Genomic DNA, 18,575 nt, shown 5'->3' with positions numbered 1-18,575 from the left:
GTTATTTCTGATCTGCAATGGCTGTGGTCTACTGATGAGGAAGTCAAGAATCCAGTTGCAGAGTGAGGTATGGAGGTCTAGATACTGACGCTGAGGGGATGATGGTGGGCAGTAATTAATAAACAGCAGCCTGATGCAGGTATTGCTGTTGTACAGTAGGTCCGAGGCCAAGGTCATTAGCAACTTATATATTTAGATTTGGTTGTTAAATAATCTGAGATTTTAAAATGTTATTATCAGACTTGTGACCATGAATGTAACAAAATCATTTTCAGCTTGAAATACTGAGTTAATGATCCATTCTGGATTCCTCCTGTGATCTAAACCATCACAGAAGCCCACTTTTGGCCAATTCAATTAAACTCACCTGATATTAAGAAATAGATGAGAGCAGTGGATAGAACTAACTTGCTGAAGTTTTATTGCTCACAAAATAAGATAGTTGTAGTTATTGGTAGTTAATTATCTCAGTCACAGGAGTTCTTCATGTTCAACTATTCTCAGCTGCTTCTGCAGTTATCTTCCATTCATCTAAACTAGAGTTATTGCAGCACAGGCCCTTCGGCCCAGCTCATTCATGCTGTGCTTCCCATTGAGCTAGTTCCACCTGTAAACCTCTCCTATTGAAGTGCTTATGTAGATGATGTGCCTACCTCAACCACTATTTCTGGCAGCTTGTTGCAAATACACACCACCCTTGGTGTGAATCAGCTGTCCCTGATGTCCATTTAAATCTCTCATCTCTGATCTTAAACCTATGCTCTCTTGTTTTTAGCAACACCCTGCCCTTTGGGGAGAGAGGCAATGTGATTTCACCCTGTCTGGGCCTCTTGTATACCTCTATCAGGTCATCCTTCAATCTCCTGCATTCTAGGGAACAAAGTCCTAGTCTATACAACTTCTCCTTGTAACTTACATCTCTCATCCAAGCAACATCCTTGTAAATCTCCTCTGCACTCTCTTTCTACAGTATCCATGCCCTTCCTATAGTGAGGTGATCAGAACTGAACACAGTACCCTAAATGGGATCTGACCAAGATCTTATATAGCTGTAACATTACCTCACAGCTCTTGAACTCAATCCCACAGATAATGAAGCCCAACACACCATATACCTTCTTAACAACATTGTCAACCTGTGCAGCGGCTTTGAATGTCCTATGGATATAGACCCCAAGATCTCACTGATCCTCCACACTGCCAAAAGTCTTACCATTAATATTATATTCTGTCTTCAAATTTGACCTACCAAAATGAACAATGTTACAATTATTTGGGTTGAACTCCATCTGCCAGTTCTGCATCCTATTGTTGCCATAACCTCCAACAACCCTCCAGACTAACCCCAAACCCCCAACCTTTGTGTCATCAGCAAACTTACTAACCCACCCTTCTACTTCCTCATCCAGGTCATTTATAAAAATTACAAAGAGGAGTCCAAGAACAGATCCCTATGGAAGACCATTGTTCACTGCTCTCCATGCAGAAATCAAACCATCTACAACTACCCTTAGCCTTCTGTGGGTAACCCAGTTCTGGAACCACAAAGCAAGGTCTCCTTGGGGCCCATGCCTCATTACTTTCTAAATGAGCCTCTCATGGGGAACCTTATCAAACCTTACCTTACTGAAATCTATATAGATTACATCTACTGCTCAACCTTCATCCATGTGTTTTGTTACGTCCTCAGGGAATTCAATCAGGCTTTCAAGTCATGAACTGCTCTTGACAAAGCCATACTGACTATCCCTAATCAGACTATGTCTCTTCAAATGCTCATAAATCCTGCCTTTCTGGATTTTCTCCAACAACTTGCCCACCACTGAAGTCAGACTCATTGGTCTATAATTTCCTGGGTTATCTCTACTCCCCTTCTCGAACAAGAGAATGACATTTGCAACCCTCCAATCCACTGGTACTTCTCCAATCCATATTGATGACGCAAAGATCATTGCCAGAGCCTCAGCAATCTTCTCCCTCACTTCCCACTTTAGCCTGGGATATACCTCGTCTGGTTCCTGCAATTTATCTAACTTAATGCTTTTCAGAAGCTCCCGCACTTCCTCTTTCTTAATGTCCATATGTTCAAGCGTTTCAGTCCACTGTAAGTCATCCGTACGATTGCCATGGTCCTTTTCACTGGTGAATATTGAAACAAATGCCATTTGGACCATTGAGCCTGCTCTGCCATTTTGTCATGGCTAATCCATTTTTCCTCTCCTCCCTAATCTCCTACCTTCTCGCTGTATCCCTTCTTGCCTTGACCAATCAAGAATCTGTCACCCTCTGCCCAAAATATACATAATGACTTAGCCTCCACAGCTGCCTGTGGCAATAAGTTCCACAATTTCTCAGCCTGGCTGATGAAATTCCTCTTCATCTCTGTTCTAAGGGGATGTCCCTCTATTCTGAGGCTGTGTCCTCTGGTCTCAGATTCTCCCACCTCAAAAATAACCTCTCCACATCCACTCTATAAAGGCCTTTCATCATTCAATGGGTTTCAATTTGGTTACCCCTCATTCTTCTGAATTCCAGTGAATACAGGCACAGAGCCAACAAATGCTCTTTATATGACAAACTGTTCAATCATGGAATCATTTTTGTGAATTTCAGTTGAATCCTCTCCAGTTTCAGAATGTCCTTTTGAAGATAAGGGGCACAAAACTTCTCACATACTCCAAGTGAGGCCTCACCAATACTTTATAAAGTCTCAGCACTACATCCTTGCTTTTCTATTCTAGTCCACTTGAAATGAATGCTAACATTGCATTTGCCTTCCTCAGCACAGATTCAACCTGCAAATTAACCTTTAGGGAATCCTACTCTTGGACTCTCAAGTCCCTTAGCACCTCAGTTTTTTGTATTTTCACTCCATTTAGAAAATTGTTTACCTTTTTTTCTACCAAATTAGATGACCATACACTTCCCGACACTGTATTCCATCTGCCACTTCTTTGCCCACTCTCCTAATCTCTCTAAGTCCTTCTGTAGCCTCTCTACTTCCTGAAAACTACCTGCCCCTCCACCTATCTTCATATCATCTTGACAACAAAGCCATCAATTCCATCATCCAAATCATTGACATACAACTTAAAAAGAATGGGTCCCAACACAGACCCCTGTGGAATTCCACTAGGTTACTGGCAGCCAACCAGAAAAGGCTCCCTTTATTCCCACTCTTAGCCTCCTGCCATTCAGCCACTGCTTTGTCCACACCAAAATCTTTCCTGAACTACCATGGGGTGGTAAATTGTTAAGTAGCCTCATGTGTGGCACCTTGTAAAGGTCTTCTGAAAATCCATGCACACAACATCCACCAATTGTCTCGCTTGCTAGTTATCTCTTCAAAGAATTCCGGCAGATTTGTCAGGCAAGATTTTCCCTTGATGAAACCATGCTGACTATGGCCTATTCTACAATGTGCCTCCGAGTACTTCAAAACCACATCCTTAACAATTGACTCCAACATCTTCCTAACCACTGAGTTCAGAGTAATTGGCCTATAATTTCCTTTCTTCTACCTCTCTCCCTTCTTGAAGAGTGGAATGATATTTGCAATTTTCCTGTCTTCTGGAACTATTCCAGAATCTAGTGATTCTTGAAAGATCATTACTAATACCTCCACAATCTCTTCAGCCACCTCTTTAGCCATCTCTTTCAGAACCCTGGGATGTGCACCATCTGGTCCAGTTGACTGAACTACCTTCAGACCTTTCAGTTTCCCAATAACCTTCTCTTTAGTATGGGAAAATTCAAACACTTACTTGACATCTGGAACTTCTACCATACTGCTAATGTCTTGCACAGGAAAAATACTGAGGCAAAATACTTAGTCAGTTTGTCCACAATTTCCTTGTCCCCATTACTTCTTCTCCAGTATTGTTTTCCTACAGTTCAATATCTACTCTCAACTCTCTTTTACACTTTATGTATCTGAAGAAATATTGGCTAGCTTACTTTCATATTTCATCTTTATTTTCTTACTGACTTTTTATTTGCCTTCTGTTACTTTTTTGAAACTTCTGAATTCTACAACTTCATATTATTTTTGCTCTATTATATGCCCTCTCTTTGGTTTTTATGTTGGCTTTGTCTTCTCTTGTTAGCCACGGTTATGTCATCTTGCCTTTAGAATATTTCTTCCTCTTTGGAATGTATATATCCTGTGCCTTCCAAATTGCTTCCTTAAATTCCAGTCATTGTTGCTCTGCCATCATCCCTGCCAGTGTTCTTTTCCAATCAATTCTGGCCACATTCTCTCTCATGGCTCTGTAATTCCCTTTGCTCCACTGTAATACAGATACATCTGACTTTAGCTTCTCCTCAACTTTCAAGGTGAATTCAGTCATATTATAATCACTTGCCCCAAAGGGTTCTTTTACCTTAAACTCTCTAATCAACTATTGTTCTTTGCACAACTTCCAATCCAGAATTGCAGATCCCCGCATGGGTTCAAACACAAGCTGATCTAAGAAGCCATCTCATAGGTATTTTAGAAATTCCCCCTCTTGGGATCTGGCACCAAACTGATTTTCTCAATCTACCCGCATAATGAAATCCCCCATGGCTATTGTAACATTGCCCTTTTGGCATGCATTTTCTATCTCCATTTGTAATTTTATACCACATCCTTACTACTGCTTGGGGCTCTGTATACAACTCCCATTAGGGGCTTTTTACCCATGCATTCCCTTATCCAGAATAATTCAAGACCTTCTGACCCTATGTCACCTCTTTCTAAGGATTTGATTTCATTCTTTACCAACAGAGCAATGGCACCCACTCTGCCCTCCTACCTGTCCTTCTGATACAGTGAGCATCCTTTTGTCATGAAAACTCAGAGCTATAACCTTATCTCAGCCATAATTCAGTGATGTCTACAAGATTATACATGCCAATCTGTAACTGTGCTACAAGCTTATGTACCTTATTCTGTATACTGTGTGCATTAAAATATAACGCCTTCTGTCCTGTTTTCACCCTTTTCAATTCTGTCTGCCTTTTACATTGTGAGTCATCCTGTTGATTGCAGTTTTGCCCTACTATTAGTCTCTCCTTGCTCGGAGTTTCACTGCACATTGCCTCTGTTTGTAAACCAACTATTTCATCCTCAGAATTATCATACCAGTTCCCATCCCCCCTGCCAATTTGGTTTAAACCCTCCCTAGCAACTGTAGCCAAATTGCCCACATGGATCTTGGATGCCCTTGGGTTCAGGTGTAATCCATCCCTTTTGTAGAGGTCTTAAATTCCCCAGGAGAGATCCCAGTGATCCATAAATCTGAACCTGTGCCCTCTGCACCAGTTCTTCAGCCATGCATTCACCTGCCAATCTTACCCTCACTGGCACATAGCACAGGGAGCTATCCAGAGATGACTACCCTGGAAGCACTTTTTTCAGCTTTCCACCTAGCTTACTAAAATCTCTCTTCAGGACCTCCGAACCTTGTCTACCTATGTCACAGAAGGTAAAAAGATGAAAGATAATATGTCATAAAGAAGCAACACTAAATGAACTGGGGAAAAATCGACCAACATTTTTTCTTCTCTCACTGACGCCACTCTATTCTAAAGCCTTGAAGAGCTAAAGACTAAAAATCCCCACTCTTTAACACTGTCTGCTCCAACAATGGCCACTCTGCTTATCCCTGCCTTATTGTAATTTGTTCTTGCCAATCAATCCCGAAAGCTGATTAGCTGCTGCTCGAAACACCAAACTGCCAAGAATCGATGCCTTATGTACAATCGGCCCTCCTTATCCACAGAGGATTGGTTCTGGGACCCCCCCCCCCCCCGAGATACCAAAAAACGCAGATGCTCAAGTCGGTGAACTTTAGGACCTGACGGAGCTTAGGACCTTATTTAACCTGTCTCAGTGTGGTGGACTTTAGGACCCGGCAGAGCTCAGGACCTTATTTAACCTGTCTCAGTGCAATGGATTTTAGGACCTGGTGGAGCTCAGGACCAGCTGCCCGCAGTGTTTCTGTTCTGGAAAACGATCACGGTTGAAAATAAAGGGGAAATAATAAAGCGACCGGAAAGAGGTGAAATGCCATCGGTCATTGGAAAAGCGGTAGACTACAGTCGGTCAACAATCGGGACAATTTTAAAGGATAAAGTGAGAATAATGGAGCGTGTGAAGACCCTGCCCCAATGAAAGCTACAATTATTACTAAGCAACACAGTGGCTTAATTATTGAAATACATACGTTTCTTAAGTGTTTTTATGAATAGAAAGGTAAAATATATACCATATACTAAGAAAAATGTTTGACTAACTGACACTAAATAATACTGGATGTACCTGTTCCAACTTGGAGAACTTCCATTAATACTATAATACTATATTCTGCCATCATATTTGACCGACCAAAATGAACCACCTCACACTTATCTGGGTTGAACTCCATCTGCCTCTTCTCAGCCCAGTTTTGCATCTAATCAATGTCCCGCAGTAACCTCTGACAGCCCTCCACGCTTTCCACTACACCCCCAACCTTTGTGTCATCAGCAAATTTACTAACCCATCCCTTTACTTCCTCATCCAGGTCATTTATAACAATCACGAAGAGCAGAGGGCCCAGAACAGATCCCTGGATCACACCACTGGTCACCAACCTCCCTGCAGAATATGACCCATCTACAACCACTCTTTGCTTTCTGTGGGCAAGCCAGTTCTGAATCCACAAAGCAATGTCCCCTTGGATCCCAAGCTTTCTGACTTTCTCAATATGCCTTGCATGGGGTACCTTGTCAAATGCTTTGCTGAATTCAATACACACTACATCTACTGCTGTACCTTCATCAACACGTTTAGTCACATCCTCAAAAAATTCAATCAGACTCGTAAGGCACGACCTGCCTTTGACAAAGCCATGCTGACTATTCATAATCATATTATGCCTCTCCATTTGTTCATATATCCTGCCTCTCAGGATCTTTTCTATCAACTTACTGAAGTAAGACTCACTGGTCTATAATTTCATGAGCTATCTCTACTCCCTCTCTTGAATAAGGGAACAACATCCAAAACCCTCCAATCCTCCAAAACCTCTCCCGTCCCCATTGATGATGCAAAGATCATCGCCAGAAGCTCAGCAATCTCTCCCTTGCCTCCCACAGTAGCCTGGGGTACATCTCGTCAGTCCTGGTGACTTATCTAACATGATGCTTTCCAAAAGCTCCAGCACATCCTCTTTCTTAATATCCACATGCTCAAGCTTTTCAGTCCACTGTAAGTCATCCCTACAATCACCAAGATCCTTTTCCGTACGGAATACTGAAGCAAAATACCTCTGCTATCTCTTCCACTTCCACACACACTTTTCCACTGTCACCCTTGATTGGTCCTATTCTCTCATGTCTTATCCTCTTGCTCTTCACATACTTGTAGAGTGCCTTAATCCTGTCCACCAAGGCCTTCTCATGGCCCCTTCTGGCTCTCCTAATTTCATTCTTAAGCTCCTTCTTGCTAGCTTTATAATCTTCTAGATCTCTATCCTTACCTAGTTTTTTTGAACCTTTCGTCAACTCTTCTTTTCTTCTTGACTGGATTTACAACAGCCTTTGTACACCACGGTTCCTGTACCCTACCATCCTTACCCTGTTTCATTGGAATGTACCTATGCAGAACTCCATGCACTGTCCCCTGAACATATGCCACATTTCTTCCATACATTTCCCTTCTTACGTGCCCACGGGTTCCGTTTACTGTCAGTGTTACACATAACACTGTTAACTTCTGTTTAATTCATTTAATTTTCTATATTTTAAGTAGATACTAATAAAGTTAGTGGCTTTAACATTAAAACCTGGCTCAATTTGTAATCTATTGCTGCTGGTATGTAACACCCTGAGAACATCTGTTTCCAATTTATACTTCCAAGTTCCTGCCTGATAGCCTCATATTCCCCCTTACTCCAATTAATCACTTTCCTAATGTGTTCCTATCCCTCTCCAATGCTATGCTAAAGGAGATAGAATTGTAATCACTATCTCCAAAATACTCTCCCACTGAGAGACCTGACACCTGACCAGGTTCATTTCCCCAACCAAATCAAGTACAGCCTCTCCTCTTGTAGCCTTATCTACAAAATGTGTCAAGAAACCTTCCTGAACACATCTAACAAACTCCAGCCCATCTAAACCTCACACTCAACGGAGATACCAATCGATATTTGGGAAATTAAAATCTCCCACATTACACCTTTCCAGAATCTGTCTCCCCATCTGCTCCTCGATGTCCCTGTTACTATTGGATGGTCTATAACAAAACACACAGTAGAGATATTGACCCTTTCCTGTTCCTAACCTCTACCCACAGAAACTTCGTAGACAATCCCTGCATGTCTTCCTCCTTTTCTGCAGCCATGACACTATCTCTGATCAACAGTGCCATGCCCCCACCTCTGTTGCCTCCCACCCTGTCCTTTCTGAAACATCTAAAGCCTGGCACTTGAAGTAACCATTCCTGCCCCTGAGCCATCCAAGCCTCGGTAATGGCCACGGCATCATAGCTCCAAGTACTGATCCACACTCTGAGCTCATCCGCTTTATTCTCAAAACTCCTTGCATTAAAATAGGCACATCTCAAGCCTTCAGTCTGAGTGTGTCTCTTCTCTATCACCTGCCTATCCTCCCTCGTGCACTGTCTCCAAGCTTTCTCTATTTGTGAGCCAACCTCCTCTTTCTCTTTTAATACTTCCCCCTCTATCATGTCTGAAACATAGGAATCTTGAAGCACTTAGCTGCCAGTCTTGTCCTTCATGCACTAATGGCTACAACATCACATTTTCCAACTTTTGGTAACCCATACTCACAGTGCTCCTTTCCTTCTCCTTTTCTAGTTAACTCCTCTATCCCAAACATCCCTGTTTTTCCTTTTCCTCGCCACCCACTTGCCACTGTCTCCTGACACCATTTTACCCCTCCCCCACCCAACTCAATTTGCCCGTTCCTCCAGCAATTTTGTTCCTCCAGCAGTTCATTGTGTCTCCATATGATCTTCTGTCTTGACTCACTTCTTCCACACCTTCCCTCCCCAGCTGCCTCACTCTGCTTTGAAAACTGTAAATCAATCATTCTGACCTGAAATGTTAACTGGGTTCTATTTCCACAAATCCTGCTTGACTGGTTGAGTTTTTCCAGCATTTCTTCTTTCGTTGAGATTCCAGTGAATCCACAGTTTTATTTGTTTTTCCTTTTCTACATCGACTGGAATTCATTTTGTGCCGCATTTACACTTGAATGAATATTAACTGCTTTTGCCTCTGTCCCATGGAATTCTGATACACTGATTCCCCCTTGGGTGGTAAAAATGCTGCTTTACAGATTAGCTTTGAATCGACTGTCCTCGTTAGATCAGCCTGTGTGCTTTGGTTCAACAGATATGTCCCAGTTGATTCAGTTGGATCACTGTTCTCATTAGTTTGTCATAGAAACAGCAACTGTCACATTTACAACTCCCTAGTAATGAGAAGCAGTAAAAACATTCAGACTCAGTTTCCATGGTCCTTTGAGGAAAAGACTCATGACTACTTGAGAGGAAATGTGTTCTTAAATGAGTAACCCTCATTTTTGAGCAGTGAGTCTCAGTTGTACATTCTCCCAGAAAAGGAAGCATCCTCTCCACATATCAAATTACCTCTGGAAAACTCTACTCAATACAAGGCTAACCCATTTAACTTTTATTAAATTTGTTTTTTGTTAAAGCTTTTTTTAAAAAAAAAAGTCTAATCAGCCTATGGAAAGATACTGAGCCAGAAGAGTAGTCAATTAGATTGTCAATAATTCAGAAATTTACGCACAGAAGGAGACCACAAGACTATAATGTTCACCCAGTTACTTTTTCAGAGCTTTCAGGATTTTTGTCTCCTGCACTCTTTAAGCAGATGAGTTTTCTATTTTTGTGATCTCCAGGATGAAATCGTTGTTTTAAAAAATCCACATAATAGATACAGTATACCAAAGTAAAAAATATGGACATATTTTACCACACCTTCATGGTCTTGTGAATCTTCATAAGGTAGATCATAAGAGCCAAAAGCCCAAGAACAAGTAGAATTAGTGTCACTGATACACCGGCAATTAATCCTGTCCTATGAATCATTTGGTCACAGTAATCACCAAAGTACCAGTAATCGGGAGATACATCACAACTGGGAAAAAAAAGGAAGAGGAGAATAATCACCATTGGTTACTGAGTTTTCTAGGATTTAGTTTTAGTACGTTGGGGATCTGAGGAATGAAAATTCAACCCACATTGCCACAACTGCACAGCTGTTAGATCTGTTTGTAAAGTGCAAAAACAGTATTTGGAGCAGATTTTGAGGTGTTTAAATTCATTTCCTGTTAAAATCCCAACAATCAGGAAATTGGACAGGACACTTGAGGTTGCGTTCTTCAAGAAACTATACTGTTCGATAGTAGAAACATGTGTGTGGAGCTGGAGGAGGTAGCAGTAGTACTTAATGAATACTTTGCTTCAGTATTCACCAGGGAAAAGTATCTTGACAATTGAACATAGAACTTAGAACATAGAATAGTACAGCACATTACAGGCCATTCAGCCCACAATGTTGTGCCGACCCTCAAACCCTGCCTCACATATAACCCCCCACCTTAAATTCCTCTATAATTGGGGGATTACTTACAACAGACAGACACGCTTGAACGTATAGACATTCAGAAAGAGGCTATGCTGGTGCTTTTGAAAAGCTTTAAGTTAGATAAGTCACCGGGACCAGATGAGATATACTCCAGGTTTATGTGGAAAGCAAGGAAGAAATTTCTGAACCTCCTTCGATGATCTTTGCGTCATCAATAGGGTTGGGAGAAGTACCGGAGGATTGGAGGGTTGCCAATGTTGTTCCCTTGTTCAAGAAAGGGAGTAGAGATAACCCAGGAAGTTTTAGACCAGTGAGTCCAACTTCAGTGGTGGGCAAGTTGTTGGAGAAGATTATGAGAGGCAGGATTTATGAGCATTTGGAAAGACATAATCTGAATAGGCATAGTCAGCATAGTTTTGTCAAGGGCAGGGTGTGTCTTATGAACCTGATTGAATTCTTTGAGGATGGAACAAAGCACATTGATGAAGGGTGATGTAATGTATATGGATTTCAGTAAGGCATTTGATAAGGTACCCCATGCAAGGCTCCTTCAGAAAGTAAGGAGGCATAGGATCCAGAATTGCCCCCAGAAGGCAAAGGGTGGTTGTAGATGGTTCGCATTCCCATTGGAGGTTGGTGACTAGTGGTGTTCTGCAGGGATCTGTTCTGGGATCCCTCCTCTTTGTGATTTTTATAAATGACCTGGATGAAGAAGTAGAAGGATGGGTTAGTAAGTTTGCTGATGACACAAAGGTTGGTGGTGTTGTGGAGGATTGTCAGGGATTACAGCGGGACATTGATAGGATGCCGAACTGGGCTGTGAGGTGGCAGATAGAGTTCAACACAGGTAAGTGTGAAGTGGTTCCTTTTGACAGGTCCAATTTGAAGACAGAATTTAATATAAATGATAAGACTCTTGGCAGTGTGGAGGATCAGAGGGATCTTGGGGTCCGAGTCCATAGGATGCTCAAAGCAGCTGCACAGGTTGACTCTGTGGTTAAGAAGGCACATGGTGTATTGGCCTTCATCAGTCATGGGATTGAGTTCAGGAGCCAAGAGGGAATGTTGCAGGTATATAGGACCCTGGTCAGACCCCACTTTGAGTACTGTGCTCAGTTCTGGTCACCTCACTACATGAAGGATGTGAAAGCCATAGAAAGGGTGCAGAAGAGATTTATAAGGATGTTGCCTGGATTGGGGAGCATGCCTTAAGAAAACAGTTTGAGTGAACTCGGCCTTTTGTCCTTGGAGCGACAGAGGATGAGAGGTGATCTGATAGAGGTGTATAAGATGATGAGAGGCATTGATCGTGTGGATAGTCAGAGGCTTTTTCCCAGGGCTGAAATGGTTGCAACAAGAGGACGCAGGTTTAAGGTGCTGGGGAGTAGGTACAGAGGAGATGCCAGGGGTTTTTTACTCAGAGTGGTGAGTGCGTGGAGTGGGCTGCCAGCAACAGTGGTGGAGGTGGATACGATAGGGTCTTTTCAGAGACTTTTGGATAGGTACATGGAGCTTAGTAAAATAGAGGGCTGTGGGTACGCCTAGTAATTTTTAAGGTAGGGACATGTATGGCACAACTTTGTGGGCCGAAGGGCCTGTATTGTGCTGTAGGTTTTCTATGTAGAATTCTGAAGGTCTGAATGTGATGTATGTAACGTAAACATTATTGTGTTTGTGGATTGGACTCTGCAGGTCATGTGATATGTGTTTCTGGTTTCTGATAATTCCTTTACTTATTGCTATTTGGGGTGAATTTGATTGGTTTCTCTAGTGAGGGACACTAAGGTTGGGCTTAGGGCTTTTGTTCTGGGGGGGGAGATAAAGAGAGAAGACACTGGAGAGAAGAGGTCATAGGTTTCGACCCGGCGGGAGCCTAGATTAAACAAAGCCAGTGGCAAGATCGATCAAGAATTGGTGAATGTGACAAAACTTTGAGTTCCAACTTGTGTACATTTGACTGTTTAATTAAAATGGGCTCTTTATTATTTGTTTTCTTTACTAACCATTTAGTTAAGTTAAGATTCATAAATATAATTCCTTTAATCATATGCAGTGTGCTGTCTGTTGTTTCTTGGCACTGAGTTGTATCAGGGTAGCAAATTACACAGCATCCACACAAACACACGAGGTTCGGGGTGGGAGAGCCGTCTCAATCTCATGAGTTTGGCGGGACCAGAGTGTGTACACAGCCAAGAAAACCAAGGGGTTTCATATAATTAAAGTGTAATTTATGTTCTGTGTGTTGTCAGAATCAACGTACTTATGACGACGCTGCAAGCAGGTTTTTTAGTGTACCTGCATGTCATCATAATTGTGCTTATGATCATCAACTCAGCTTGAGCTGGGGTGGGGTTAGAATGATGTCCTAAGTGGGAGTAGATATGCAGCCTGATCCAAGAGACCAGCATGTGGTCTGAGTTATGTTTGGGGTCTGGAATACCAAGGGTAAATTTGTACGGAAGTACGGAGTGCTTGTATTTTTCTCACTCTCTCTAAACTCACTGACTGCACTGGAAATTTATTATATCAAAGTGGAATGTTAGATCAGTGAAATGCAAATGTATTTGGGTGTTATTGGGAATAATATCCAGTTGTTCAAAAAATCTGTTTGTCTAGTGCCATGGTGTCAGGTTATTGATGATTTACTGTATTTCCCAAATGGCTTTTCAATTAATAATGTTTTTGAGCTATAACCATTTTACAATGTAGCAAATTATATAGGAAGCATTAAGCTTACACAAACAATAACAACATCATGATCTAATAATCCCTTATGGTGCTATTGATTAAGACACAATATTGCTTAATACACTGAGGAGAACTTTTCAGCTCTTCTATGAAGTAATGAAATAGGATCTTTCTGTAAGAGCAGAGAGGGCCTTGGTTTAATACCCGTTCTAAAGATAAAACTCTCAACAGTGCAGCATTCCCTCTGAACAATATTTAGAGAACAATGTTTAATTGATTGTCAGTTCTTACTAGCACTTGGGTCCATTATTTGTCATTCCACACATTCCGTTTCCACATTTCATAGAGTTGTTCCTTCTGGAATCACAGACTGAAGCACATATTACTTTATTCTTAGTCACAAGCAGTTTATAATATTCGATTAGTTTCTGGGGAACCAGTGAAGCACAGTTATCTGTCAATAGTAAAAATATACAAGTTATTATCAATCTTCATTATTCAGTTGTAAATCTCAAAAAAAAAAGTATTTATTTTCATGGAAGTTTGCAATGGGAAATTGTACCATTGTCTTCATGTGTGACATGCTTATCTACAGAGGGTACTCTAACAATGTTGTCAGTAAATGAACAACATTTCATTGAAGCATGATTTCAATGAAGCATGATGTGACATGTACAAAAAGGACGGGTTTGCACCTGAATCCCAGGGGGACCAATATCCTGGCGGGGAGGTTTCCTAAGGCTACTGGGGAGAGTTTAAGCTGGAATTGTTGGGAGGTGGGAACCAAACTGAAAAGTCTGGGCAAGAGGAGGTTAGCTCACAAATAGAGAAAGCTTGTAGACAGTGCAAGAGGGAGGATAGGCAGGTGATAGAGAAGGGACGCGCTCAGACAGAAGGCTTGAGATGTGTCTACTTTAATGCAAGGAGTGTTGTGACCAAAGCAGATGAGCTTAGAGTGTGAATCAGTACTTGGAGATATGATGTGGTGGTCATTACACAGACTTAGCTGGCTCAGGGACAGGATTGGTTACTTTAAGTGCCGGGTTTTAGATGTTTCAGAAAGGACAGGAAGGGAGGCAAAAGAGGTGTGGGCGTGGCACTGTAGATCAGAGATAGTATCATGGTTGCGGAAAAGGTAGATGTCATGGAGGGATTGTCTATGGAGTCTCTGTGGGTGGAGGTTAGGAACAGGAAGCGGTCAATAACTTTACCAGGTGTTTTTTATAGACTGCCCAATGGTAACAGAGATATCGAGGAGCAGATACGGAAACAGATCCTGGAAAGGTGTAATAATAACAGAGTTGTCGTGATGGGAGATTTTAATTTCCCTAATATCGATTGGCATCTCCCTAGAGCAAGGGGTTTGGATGGGGTGGAGTTTGTTAGGTGTGTTGAGGAAGGTTTCTTGACACAATATGTAGATAAGCCTACAAGAGGAGAGGCTGTACTTGATTTGGTATTGGGAAATGAACCTGGTCAGGTGTCAGATCTCTCAGTGGGAGAGCATTTTGGAGATAGTGATCATAATTCTGTCTCCTTTACAATAGCATGAGAGAGAGATAGGAACAGACAAGTTAGAAGAGCGTTTAATTGGAGGAAGGGGAATTATGAGGCTATCAGGCAGGAAATTGAAGGCTTAAATTGGAAACAGATGTTCTCAGGGAAAAGTACAGAAGAAATGTAGCAAATATTCAGGGGATATTTGTGTCAAGTTCTGTATAGGTATGTTCCAATGAGACAGGAAAATTATGGTAGGGTACAGGAACCGTGGTGTACTAAGTTGTAATAAATCTAGTCAAGAAGAAAGGCTTACAGAAGGTTCAGAGAGCTAGGCAATGTCAGAGATCTAGAAGATTATAAGGCTACAAGGAAGCAGCTTAAGAAGGAAATTAGGAGAGCCAGAAGGGGCCATGAGAAGGCCTTGGCGGGCAGAATTAAGGAAAACCCCAAGGCATTCTACAAGTATATGAAGAGCAAGAGGATAAGACGTGAAAAAATAGGACCTATCAAGTGTGACAGTGGGGAAGTATGTATGGAACTGGAGGAAATAGCAGAGGTACTTAATGAATACTTTACTTCAGTATTCACTATGGAAAAGGATCTTAGTGATTGTAGTGATGACTTGAAGCAGACTGAAAAGTTTGAGCATGTAGATATTAAGAAAGAGGATGTGCTGGAGCTTTTGGAAGGCATCAAATTGGATAAGTCACCTGGACTGGATGAGATGTACCCCAGGCTACTGTGGGAGGCAAGGAAGGAGATTGCTGAGCCTCTGGCATAGATCTTTGCATCATCAACGGGGACAGGAGAGGTTCTAGAGGATTGGAGGGTTGCGGATGTTGTTCATTTGTTCAAGAAAGGGAGTAGAGATAGCCTAGGAAATTATAGACCAGTGAGTCTTACCTCAGTGGTTGGTAAGTTGATGGAGAAGATCCTGAGAGGCAGGATTTGTGAACATTTGGAGAGGTATAATATGATTAGGAATAGTCAGCATGGCTTTGTCAAGGGCAGGTCGTGCCTTACAAGCCTGATTGAATTTTTTGAGGATGTGACTAAATACATTGATGAAGGAAGAGCAGTAGATGTAGTGTATATGGATTTCAGCAAGGCATTTGATAAAGTACCCCATGCAAGGCTTATTGAGAAAGTAAGGAGGCATGGGATCCAAAGGGACATTGCTTTGTGGATCCAGAACTGGCTTGCCCACAGAAGGCAAAGAGTGGTTGTAGCTGGGTCATATTCTGCATGGAGGTCGGTGACCAGTGGAGTGCCTCAGGGATCTGTTCTGGGACCCTTACTCTTCGTGATTTTTATAAATGACCTGGATGAGGAAGTGGAGGGATGGGTTAGTAAGTTTGCTGATGACACAAAAGTTGGGGGTGTTGTGGATAGTGTGGAGGGCTGTCAGAGGTTACAACGGGAGATTGATAGGATGCAGAACTGGCAGATAGAGTTCAACCCAGATAAGTGTGAAGTGGTTCATTTTGGTAGGTCAAATATGATGGCAGAATATAGTATTAATGGTAAGACTCTTGGCAGTGTGAAGGATCAGAGGGATCTTGGGGTCTGAGCCCATAATAAAAAGGCGTATGGTGTATTGGCCTACATTAATGGTAGAATTGAATTCAGGAGCCAAGAGGTAATGTTGCAGCTATATAGGACCCTGGTCAGACCCCACTTGGAGTACTGTGCTCAGTTCTGGTCACCTCACTACAGGAAGGATGCGGAAGCCATAGAAAGGGTGCAGAGGAGATTTACAAGGCTGTTGCCTGGATTGGGGAGCATGCCTTATGAGAATAGGTTGAGGGAACTCAGCCTTTTCCTCCTTGGAACGAAGGAGGATGAAAGGTGACCTGATAGAGGTGTATAAGATGATGAGAGGCATTGATCTTGTGGATAGTCAGAGGCTTTTTCCCAGGGCTGAAATGTTTGCCACAAGAGAACACAGATTTAAGGTGCTGGGGAGTAGGTACAGAGGAAGATGTCAGGGGTAAGTCTTTTACTCAGAGAGTGGTGAGTGCATGGAATGGGCTGCCGGCAACAGTGGTGGAGGTGGATACAATATGATCTTTTAAGAGGCTTTTTAGATAGGTACATGGAGCTTAGTAAAATAGAGGGCTGTGGTGACCCACTTCCCAGCGCACTCGAACCGGCTCACAAAGTGGCGCGCGCCGGCATAGTGGCCGGTTCCAAAGAGGGCGCCAAGCCTGCTTCACCAGCAAGGGGAAAAGCCCGCGCGCGGGACGGGACTGTGAATACGCGCCCCCCACAGTATTCCCGCCCGGAGAGGGCAGGATCAGGTAGGCTTTAAAGCGAAGCCGCGAAGTTTGAATAAATCTCTTTTGCAACCACAGCTCACCAACTGCATGTCGTTATTTCAGCGCTGCGTGTAGCACACCGCTACATTGGTGACCCCGACGGCCCAAACGATATTTGGGCCGAAGATGAACGACGCTGCATCTCTTCATGCAGTTTCGTTAAAACTGCCAAGCTTCTGGACGCTTCGACCTCACCTATGGTTCCAGCAAGCAGAAGCCCAATTCCACATTCGGCAGATGACCTCGGATGACACACGTTACCACTACATGGTGAGCTCCCTCGACCAGGAGACAGCGGCCCAGGTTGAGAAGTTCATACAGTCGCCCCCAGCGGACGGCAAATACACAGAATTCAAAGCCCTGCTCATAAGGACTTTCGGACTCCCACGGCGCGAGCGAGCTGCCCGCTTACTGCACCTAGATGGTTTGGGGGACAGGCCACCGTCGGCTCTGATGAACGAGATGCCCTCCCTGGCTGGAGGTCACAAGCCCTCCCTCATGTTTGAGCAGGCATTCCTGGAGCAGCTGCCCGAGGACATACGCCTGCTGCTGTCCGACGCGGATTTCAGCGACCCCCAGAGGGTGGCGGCCCGGGCGGACGTGCTGTGGAAAATCAAGAAGGAAAGTGGGGCGTCTGTTGTACAGATCACCAGGCCATGCTCCCAGCAGCAAACCAGACCAGGCCCGGCCGCAGAGCCCGCTAACCCCAGAGGCAGGGGTGAGGAGACAAACGCACAATAGTGCTTCTACCACCAGCGGTGGGGCGCAGAAGCCCGCTGCTGTAGCCTGCCCTGCAGGTTTCCGGGAAACGCCAGGGCCAGCTGCCGCTGATGGCTACGGCGGCTGACCATCGGGATAGCCTCCTGTATGTCTGGGACAAGAGGTCGGGACGCCGCTTTTTGGTCAACACTGGAGCCGAGATCAGCGTCTTACCTCCAACGAGTTATGACACCTGCAACAGGGCATCGGGTCCCCCCCTGAGGGCCGCGAACTGCAGCACAGTAAGGACCTACGGCACCCATACAGTGTGGCTACAGTTCGGCTTCAGCCAGTTCATGTGGGCCTGCACACTGGCCACCGTAGCCCAACCGCTTCTGGGCGCGGATTTTTTGTGGGCTCACAGCCTACTGGTCGACCTGCAAGGGAAGAGACTGGTCCACGCTGAGACCTTTCAAATGTTCTCCCTGGGTGAAGCCCAGTTGCCAGCCCCTCACCTCGGCTCCATCACGCTGTCCGACAACGACTTCACCAGAGTCCCGGCAGATTTCCCATCGGTTCTGGCACCGCAGTTCACGGCAGCCATGCCCAGACACGGCGTACAGCACCACATCCCGATACAAGCTTCCCCCGGACAAGCTCCGACTTGTGAAGGAGGAGTTCAAGAGGATGGAGGAATTGAGGAACATACGGCGGTTCGACAGCCCATGGGCCTCCCCCCTGCAAATGGTGCCCAAACCAACAG

The 18,575-nt window shown here is 43.7% G+C and overlaps 1 protein-coding gene across 1 annotated transcript in view; it reads right to left on the bottom strand.

The window, feature by feature from the left end:
* Positions 1-18,575, bottom strand: part of LOC140728746 (mucin-3A-like) — a 77,343-nt gene that overhangs the window by 19,146 nt on the left and 39,622 nt on the right. Inside the window, exons 7-8 of the mRNA XM_073047693.1 lie at positions 13,587-13,749; positions 9,998-10,157 (exon numbers count right to left, since the gene is read on the bottom strand). Of these exons, the coding sequence (XP_072903794.1) occupies positions 9,998-10,157; positions 13,587-13,749 (323 nt within the window). The remainder of the gene's footprint in view (positions 1-9,997; positions 10,158-13,586; positions 13,750-18,575) is intronic.

The sequence above is a fragment of the Hemitrygon akajei genome, chromosome 6, assembly GCF_048418815.1.
Source record: "Hemitrygon akajei chromosome 6, sHemAka1.3, whole genome shotgun sequence".
Lineage (NCBI taxonomy): Eukaryota > Metazoa > Chordata > Chondrichthyes > Myliobatiformes > Dasyatidae > Hemitrygon > Hemitrygon akajei.
Note: the sequence above shows the minus strand (reverse complement) of the source record. Positions and strands in the feature narration are given on the sequence as shown.